The sequence below is a fragment of the Leptinotarsa decemlineata genome, unplaced genomic scaffold, assembly GCF_025532065.1.
Source record: "Leptinotarsa decemlineata unplaced genomic scaffold, Ldec_3_MD MMD2_tig00000576_RagTag_RagTag, whole genome shotgun sequence".
Lineage (NCBI taxonomy): Eukaryota > Metazoa > Arthropoda > Insecta > Coleoptera > Chrysomelidae > Leptinotarsa > Leptinotarsa decemlineata.
The window spans coordinates 8,722,871-8,732,709 of record NW_027412551.1 but is presented as its reverse complement, the minus strand read 5'-3'; the positions used below and the strand labels follow the sequence as shown (position 1 = coordinate 8,732,709).

General features: G+C 39.4%; 1 protein-coding gene across 4 annotated transcripts in view; it reads right to left on the bottom strand.

Annotated features, from left to right (window-relative positions):
- Positions 1 to 3,661: 3,661 nt before the first annotated feature.
- Positions 3,662 to 9,839, bottom strand: part of Ncc69 (sodium chloride cotransporter 69) — a 66,769-nt gene continuing 60,591 nt past the window's right edge. For all 4 annotated transcript variants that reach the window (XM_074174375.1, XM_074174376.1, XM_074174377.1 and 1 more), the window contains exons 16-18: positions 9,048 to 9,269; positions 7,391 to 7,657; positions 3,662 to 4,155 (exon numbers count right to left, since the gene is read on the bottom strand). In XM_074174375.1, the coding sequence (XP_074030476.1) occupies positions 3,911 to 4,155; positions 7,391 to 7,657; positions 9,048 to 9,269 (734 nt within the window). In that variant the 3' untranslated portion in view covers positions 3,662 to 3,910. The remainder of the gene's footprint in view (positions 4,156 to 7,390; positions 7,658 to 9,047; positions 9,270 to 9,839) is intronic.

Below are 9,839 nucleotides of genomic sequence, written 5' to 3'. Positions count from 1 at the left end.
TAGTTGTACCCACGATTTAATGCAAACCACTGACCTAGTCGAGCATGTTAGTGGTGTTTTGATTTTCGGCAACCCTATTGTAATTTAATTATCTCGTTCAAAAACATCGCGTAGCACATTTCAGCTTCAACTTTGAAGTCATTTTTAAGAAGCTATCACTACACTGAGGTCTCAATCTGCTTACTCCTCCGGTATATGCTAAAACGGTTTTGTAACTTATTGCTGGGGTCTCAATCTGCCTGCTCCCCAGGCCCTGTCACTGGTCTTGGCAAGGATATCCATCTGCTTACTCTCAAGCATCGATTAGAATAGGCAGATTGAGACTCTTGCAGATCAAAATTCGTGGACAAAGCACTCAGAAATTGCAAACCTCTGACACTTGACAAAATTATTAACACAACATTAAAACGGTTTTCAAACCCACCAAGAAGATACAACAAAGTCTCAGGTCAGCTAAAGACAGAAGATACCCACTATCAGCAGCATGGTTATATCGCACACAGTGCACTTGTGGGAAGGTATACATCGGAACCACCAAAAGATCTATGGGAACAAGGCTGAAGGAGCATGCAAGAAACTGCAGACTAGGCCAAACGGACAAGTCGGCTGTGGCGGAACATGCACTCATCGTAGGAAACCACTGGATTCTGTTTGAAAACACGAAACTCATTGTCCCCCAACCAGGAATACCATAGTCGACTGGTAAGGAAGGCAATATAGATTCACAAACAAACAATAGAAGAAGCTGAGAACCTCAACCAAATATAGAATCCCATTCTAAGAAGATCAAGAATAGCAAACAGCATGACGGCAGGTAGAAAAGGGTCGACGAGTGTTATTGACAATTTACCGAATCTAGGTTCAGGTGGTAGCACACGAAACTACCTGAGTCAATATAAACAGGCTTTATGCAATTCACCAGGTACAGGTATTACGCACCAAACGACCTGAATCAACATATCATGCACTTAGGCATATCATGCACCTCTCTGGAATAGTTGTTAATTATTCTGGCCCTAACCTGGAGTGTGTGTTTGTGGAGATGCTTCTGATGTTTGTCTGCAGGTGGCGCCGTGGCCAGCCTACCAAATTGACTGCAGGCGAAGCTTATGAATATTTTGTTTGTTCGGGTTACTCGCACGCTTCAACTTCCAAGAACAGCTCACACCAGAAACGATGGAACTGATCGGGACAAGAATACGCCTGAAAAGACGATACCAAAAGACTCGCGCGCCTATGGACAAAAGGTGCATGCAAAGAGCCAACAGGATATTGAAAGAGGAACTAAAAGCTATCCGAGAGAGACAATGGACTACCTACCCGTCTAGAAGAAATGAACACTGAAGACCAGTCTGCATGGAGAATGCAGAAAGTACTCAGGAACGGACCTCGACAGTCATGCCCACAAATGCACGGCGAGCAAAGAATTGTTTACACTGACCAGGAGAAGGCGGATGCATTCGCGGACAACTTCGAAAGGCCGTGTAGAGAGAACGACGTCCCGTTCACGGACGAGGTAGACGAAATAGAGAGACAGGTGGAAAGAACGGTACGAAGGCTAAGACAACGAACGGACAACACGCAACCCCTGGCCCCGACATCTCCCGAGGAAGTGAAAGGCATACTAAGACGTCTATCCACTCGGAAAGCACCAGGCTTGGACAACATAACAAACCGGGCACTGAAAGTACTACCGCGCAAGGGTATAGCAGCCATAACTAACATCATAAACGCTATACTCAGATTGCAGCACTTCCCATACCCGTTCAAAGAGGTATCGGTTATCCACATCCCGAAGCCCAAGAAGAATCACCTGTTCCCAGACAATCACAGGCTAATTAGCTTACTTCCTTCCATAAGCAATGTGGCGGAACGTGTCATCTTGTAGAGACTCGAAGACCAAACCAGAGAACTAGGAATACTCCCGGTTGAGCAATTCGGTTTTAGATCAGAACACTCGACAGATCTACAAGTCCTGAGCGTAGTAGACTTCGCGACCGAAGGCTTCAACCTCGGCAAAGGATACAACACCGGAGCTATCTTCTTAGACGTCTCCAAGGCGTTCGACAGAGTTTGGCATGACGGACTACTGGCCAATTCAGTCTTTTCTAGCTGACAGGCGATGCCGCTGCAGAGTAGGAGACAAACTATCAACAATTCGACTACTGGAAGCAGGGGTCCCGCAAGGAGCAGTTCTTTCGCCACACCTCTTCTCCGTATACACAGCGGACGTGCCCAAGCCAGAAAACAACTTCAACAAGTTGGCGCTCTACGCGGACGACACGGCCCTGCTGACGAGATCCACGAGCCAAGCGCATGTCACGCCTGACAAAAGTCAGGCGATACTGTTCACTCGCAAGTTTGTACAACCGGAAGGCAACGTCACCTTCAACGGACAAGAGATTCCGTGGACCAACAAAGCGACATACCTGGGGGTCACCTTAGACAGGAAATTAACATTTCAGTCTCACGTACGGCAGAGAATCGGAATGGCTAGACACGCCAGACAATGCCTGGCACCTAGTCATAGGACGCAGAAGCAACATGGGGTTGACGGTGAAGTTGCTGATGATCAAAACCGTTCTCATGCCCATAATACTTTATGCCTGCACTGCCTGGGGCCAGAGCGTACAGACATACAGGAAGAAGATACAGTCGTTTATGAACGCGAGCGTAAGGGCCGCCATAAACGCACCTTACTATATCCCAAACAGATATATATATATATATATATATATATATATATATATATATATATATATACAGAAACCTAGACCTGGACACGCAATATGTGGACGTGTATATGAGAGAACACGCAGAAGGCGTGTTCGATAGAATCAGATCGCACAACAACCCAGCGCTACGCGATCTACACGATGCGTTAAATATGGAATATGGATGACCCCAGATTCCGAGAAAGGGATAAACACCCGAGGCCGACCAAGCAAAACCAACGACCACCCCACGAGTCGCCGCCAGGCGACTCAGTTAAGCATATCACTAATCAGATAAACTCTCTTTCAGGTAGGTTCAACGCAGAACAATTCGACCGCGATTCACTTCTCCTTAGTCTCCTTAGATTCACTGAGGAACGCTCGACGCTAATCACAATAGCCGCCGGATGGATTGGGGTATTAGGTTCTCTTCGCTAACTAGCTGGGGGGGGGGGGGTAGCTTCTACTTCAGGGCACTCAACCCGGAAGGGGGCATGGGGGGTTACTCAGACAGTTCATTCTGTCCAAACTGATCCATCTACCATTGACCAAGAGCTAGTACTCCGAAACCGATCTGTGTGTGGTCTTCCCGACCAAATCCCGAACAAACGGAATGGTTCAACAATTTTGTTTGAAACAATATCTTCACACTGACTCAATAGGTCTCATCAGTGGTGCTAGGCTGAACCTTGTATGCACTCGGCTGTTCTTCAAGATGGATAAACCTAAGTAAAAGCAATGCCATCTTCCATTACGATGGCGTCATCTACAGGATCGACACAAAGATTAATTCCACGAATACCAAAGATAACGAGGCTTCTAAAATTATTATAATTGTAGGCAATCACATCGGCGTGATAGACCACGACTCATAAAAGTACATCTCAAGAAATTCATATCTTAGTAACCATCATTTATTTTATAACTTATCCAACAAAAAATCTTACTTTTATATAAATTTCTTTATTGAAATATTTTCTGTGTTGTTTTATAAATAACGATGGTTATTTGGTAAATCTTTAAGAGGTACATTGTTGTTAACATTTCATAAATGAAGCTTTTCTTGAAAGGTTCGTAATTTCGAAATGTGATACACATTCTAGTTTCTACTGAAGACTGCATCCGAATTTTTTGTGGCGATTAGAAATAAAAACTCCTCGGACCTATTTCTAAAAAAGCCAGTGATGATATTGAACCTATGAATAGAATGTTAGTACTGATGTTTGATTTCCTCTAATCAGCAAAATTGGAGGCATGTCTTTGGTTAAAAGCTCCAGCCAAGCAAGATATAGTGGGGCGGAAACTATATTTTTTCTTGGAATTGGTAACGTCACGACCACCATATTAGCTTCATTGGAGTGCTCCAGCAGCAGTTCCCTTAAACGAAGGTGTCTGTTGGTTTTATCTTTCACAGCTAGTAGTTCGGCGTCCGAGATTTGTCCTGAAAAAGTTGAAGAAATTTTATTTAGGACACTAAAGTTGATGATCTTTTTTAAATAAACTTTCAAGATTCATATCGATCATGACCCTTTATCAACAGTGATTTCGCCGACTTAAATTTTTCACAGGGGAGTTTTCTACATATATTTTCATGTGCGAGCTCATTGAAGATTCATTCCATATATTCACCACAAGCATACCCCACCAGAACGACAAGTATTATAGAGAATTCTCAGCGTAACGCTTTCGATGTACAGTTCTGCCGAACAACTGATTTAGTCGAACTTCATTGCACCAGAAGTATTTAGTAACCATAGGCGTCGCACTAACTCATCCACGATAGAATATTTACTAATTGCTCTTCCCGATCAAATACCTATAGACCAGTCTCTTTGCTATCAGTGATATCAAAAATCATAGAGAAAGCCGTAAACCACCATATCATTAAATATTGGGAATGCTTCATCTTGAGCGATTATCAATATGGCTTTCGGAAAAAAAATCAACAGACGACCTTCTATCGTATGTCACCCATATTTGGAATAACGAGTCGAGATCTGTTTGATATTTCTAAGGCCTTTGACCGTGTGTGGCACGAGAGTCGATGGATATCTCTCGAATACTTTTACCATCAACGCTGGTGTGCCCCAGGGATCCATAATGTCTCCATCCTTCTTTGTATTGAATATCAACGACTTATTGGAAAAAACCAAGAATCCAATATATTACTCTGCTGACGATAGCACACTTATCTCATCATTTCATTTATATTCCATGACATCGGCTGCGAATGCACATCTTCACCGGCAGCAGGAGGTTGCATATCTTAATGAGTACCTAGAGGTGATTTCGAATTGGGGTGAAAGCAACTAGGTTCTATTCAATGCCACAAAAACCCAGGCATCAGTTTACTCCAAAAAGATAAATGTTTCCGAACCGGATATAATAATAATGTCAGGTCCGACAATTCCGCTTTCTACTTCGATAAGTTTGTTGGGGGTTGGAATGGACACTAACACACTATTCCGAACCAGAAAACTCAACACACCTCAGCAACTTTTGATGCTTTATAAAGCTCAGATCAGACCTTCTTTGGAGTATTGTTCTAATGTATGGAGCTCCGCCTCTAAGCATACATTGAAACTGCTGGATTCCACCCAGAAAAGAGCCATCCGCCTGATTAGAGACTTGATCATCATTTGCAACCTTGATAGTCTGGAACACCTCCCCTCTTAGTGAATCAGAAATTCAAGTGAAAGATCTGATCTTTAATTCTTTTGGTAATTTCCTAGCTTTGGCATCGCTGAAGAACGGAAAGGTACAGATCTGCTTTGGGTGAATCACCTAAAGAAGAAAATGACTTTCATCTTTCAACTGATGCTACTGATTAATAATGGCACACATACCATTTATGGTTTATTCATTATTTTTGAGGGATTTGAATGTCGGTAATTCATAAGCATTATTCAAGAGTTGAAAAAATGTAAGGTTGCAAAATGGCAGGATTTTAGAATCAAGTATCTTTGTATTTCCTCATATCTGAAACAATCGAATATCTGAAGGATCCACAAATGAACTATATGGTGAAGTAATCGAAAAGGACCGTCATCTCACACAAATTTACATGGAACAGAATTGCTTCCAGTTTGCTAACTGCTTTTACAAGTAGCGTGATGTATCTTTTCATGAATAAATAATTCACGAGAATATTTGAAATGGAAGCAGAAGAAAAGTTAAATAACTTTCCACGAACTTATATTTGATACGTATCCATTCCATTTTTGGCTCGAATAGGAGTAAGGTGAATTATTCTGTGTCTTGTCTGAACCATATCAGGTATGAATTTGGGAACAATGAAGAGTTACCACTTCTAGATGTTCTAGTTATAAGAAACACCGATATTGGTTTATAATTTGATGTACATAGGAAGAATACAGGCATTTCAGAGGCTCCCACCATTGTCTACAAAAAATGGCGGAACTACAATTTCTTGTCCATAAACTGCTCACATTTCCCTTGAGCAACAAAAGGAGACTCAAGAAAAAGTATATCAAGGATGGGTATCCTTCAAACATAGTAGATAAGTTAATTAGGAAGAGAAAATTTAGAGAGTGTCTTCGTAAATCCTCGACTTTTCAGAAAAACGAAGACTCAAAATTTATAGTTCTTTCATACGAATCAAAGAACACTGGCAGATTGGTTCAAGTTTTTTAAAATCGAATATGAGTGGTTTTCAAAATGTACACTTCAACGAGTGTTGCGCAACCGGAAGACAATACAATGAAAGATTAATAAAAGTCTGGGATAAACGAAGTGAGTTGTGAGGATTGTGATAAAAATGCAAGTTGGCGAAACTAAACGGACTATTAAAGCTCGCTACAAAGAACATAAATCACATGTTCGGTTTTATAGAACAGAGAAGTCTAGTGTTGCTCAACATGCCATAGAGAACGGTCATAAAATAAGTGAGGAAGACTCGAAATTGTTGAGACCGGTACATGACAAGTTCTTAGATGCCTTCCAAAGATTAGAAATCAAAAAATATGGAATAAGATCTATGAACGGCGACAACGGTTCTATTCCTAACAGCCCTCTATTAACACTCCTACGAAAATTTTGGTAAAAAACTGATAACTATTAGTTATCGATAAGGTAGTAAATAACATTAGGAACGATAACAGAAAACTAGATGCAAACATTAACATAGCTATAAGAATGAGTTTTAGTCATCTCCTGATGATGCTAACTTGGTTAGCGAAACGCGCATCGAGAGACAGTATTTTTGTTCTGGTGTTGAAAAAACGTTTTCAATAGAGGGAATTTTTAATTGTAAGCAACATGGTTATAAAAGAAAATTGAATTCGAAAGCTCAGCTTTTAGTTTTTGATCTATATCTTCATTAAAAAATAGGGGTTGAAATAGGTTTCCGAAGACGGAAACCTTAAGGGATTTGTGTTAGCGTGAAGGATTAACAAGGTCTCACCTTTCTACGTGTTGTTTCTAGCAAGAATCGGATTCTGCTCACTGAACACTATCACACTACGCATTTTTATTCAATGAGACAACAACGACCATTTATTAGTCATACTATCAAATATCTGGATTACTAATGGATATTATATAAACCTAGTGGTATGCTGCTGAGGTGTTTAATGTGACTATCGTAAAAGAAAAAAAAAAATTTAAAAAATCAGACGATTCACTAAAGAAGTAACTAATAGATTGAAATTAACTACCTTTTTCGGTACTCGTTTCTGAGTAACTCCTAAAATCAGCAATGAGTAGATCAAAGAAAGCTTGGGTACTATCCATAGGCTTCGTCGTGATGTCTGGAACAACCTTCAAATTTGTATATTCTATTCGAAACTTCGCTAGTAGACTCGCCATGTTTCGGTGTTCCAGTTCAAGTTCATCTCTTTTATTGGCCAGAGCGAAAACGCGGAGCTTGCATTTATTCCAGTTGCTTCTTGTGCTTATTATGTAGGGAAGAAGCAAGGTTAGACCTGAAAATTAACCTAATTTTACTATAAACTTCCGACAGATTGTTTTACAAAAACGATTCAGCAGTTGTTGAGCAAGGTCGAATATTTTTTGATATGAGTACCTCCTGATGACCAATTCAAGAAAAGAGAACTGAGAAACAAAATGTGCGAACAAATGTATCATGTTCAATTTTTTATCAATAAAACTTTTCCAGAGGCAATTACGCTGCAAAATTAGAGTGGTGTCAAGAATATCAAAACTGGGAAGCAAATGATAGGGTTACAGTTTTATTTACCGAAGAAAATAGATTTGGATTTCATCCAGATTCTTGTCGAATAAGAGTGTGTAGACGGTCTACAACTGTCCAGGAGGTTCAGACATACAGAGGTGGTACAGTGTGGGGCGAAATGATGACGAGAGGCAGAACCGACCTCCTTTTTCCAAATCACTTCCTCACAGCACAGCAGTACCTCGACACCATTATTCAACCTATTGTCGTAACTCAGTACTCGCTTTTGCATATTTAGAGAGGTTTTTTGCTGTTTCACCCGAGTCTCATTCATCCAAATAATGAAAGAACTCATTTGAAAACTTAATGAAATATTTATAATAAAGAAAATGAGAAAATACGCTCAGGAATGAACTAACATTGAATAGTTAAGAAGAAAAAATACAAAGAATCACCATAAACTTACAATATAGTTACTGCTTCCCAGCACGATCGAGGAAAAGGAGATGTGCTGCATTCTACAAATGCTTTGGAAACGTTTCTGAAGATTGATACTCATTGATATTCTTGACCTCCCTCAATATTTATAAAGATTCATATGCCGAGGTTACAACTTTGCTCTGGTCACCGTACTAACGCAAAATGCTTAATGCGCATCTGTGCAAGTTTAGGTACTCAGAGATTGTTTTACATTTCTATATCCTGTAATCGCCTCAATTTTGATGTCAATGAAATTGGAATATTTAAAGATGGAATTGAGAAGGCTGAGCGTTTTTGTTTTAGAATATTGACGTTGAAACATCTTTCAATTCATCTATTTGCCTGAATGGATTTGAATTATTTTATGAATATTTTCATATTTGACACTATCGTTCATCCGTATGCTGGTACTGTGAATTACCCTTCAATCTGAAATTTCATGGTGATGGAAGAACTGAAAACTATGACATATCAATACTATGAAAAACACTATGATGCGATGACTGACAAGAACTGATGAAAAAACTTCACACAAATGACAACCATATACGCAAGAATATATCACTACCGGCACTAATTGTCAACTGAGAATAAAGAAAACATCCAGAAAAGACAGTTGAAGAAAACGATACATTGCATCTGCGTTTGATCTTCTACAGTAATTATTAGGTACTGTTGAATGATTCTTGTTTTAAACTTACCTCCATCATCATATAGCCACCATACATCGATTGTTCCACTCCGTCTTGGCTTCTTTTGAAAGTAAAATACTTCTGAAGGCATGATTTCTTTTGTTTCTAGATCATCACATCCTGTTGCCAAAGATTCGGCAAGAGATTTGGATTTTTTCAATGATTCTTCTGGATTCGGTAATTCACTCACTGCATCTCTGTCTATCTCACAACGTCCACTATTGCTGCTACCTAAAATAAAAGAATAATCACCAACGGCTGCCAACGAGTATTTTTTTAATACGGAACCTGAATATTTTTTTATACATTTTGGTAGTCATTGTGATTACATACTCATTGATATATTACAACATTTTTATTAAGAGCTCGAATTTCCGAATGTTACTGAAATTCAGAGTTCTCCCCTGGATGGATTGAGATTGTAAATATTTATATTCATTCAAATCCAAATAGATTTTCTGTCAGGGTTGTCTTGAAAAAGAGAGACCAATAATCTTTGTATCAGTACCAAGTCATTCTTAATTTCCAAATGGCTCTTGAAAATTTGTAGCTACCCAAATATTTCTGTTCAGAAAATGAGTACATCAGCATGAATTAACTAATAAAAATACTGCATGAAAAAGTTATAGATGATATTCAGGAGAAATATGATAATTCTTTTTTTTTTTAAGTAAGCGATGAAATACTTGAATGTGAATGTCAAGTTAATTGTCAAACACAAAATAAAACAGTCATTCAATTTGTTGAGCGATTTTAAGGAAAAAACATGAATTTTTCCAATGAAGAAAAAGTGGAACTGCT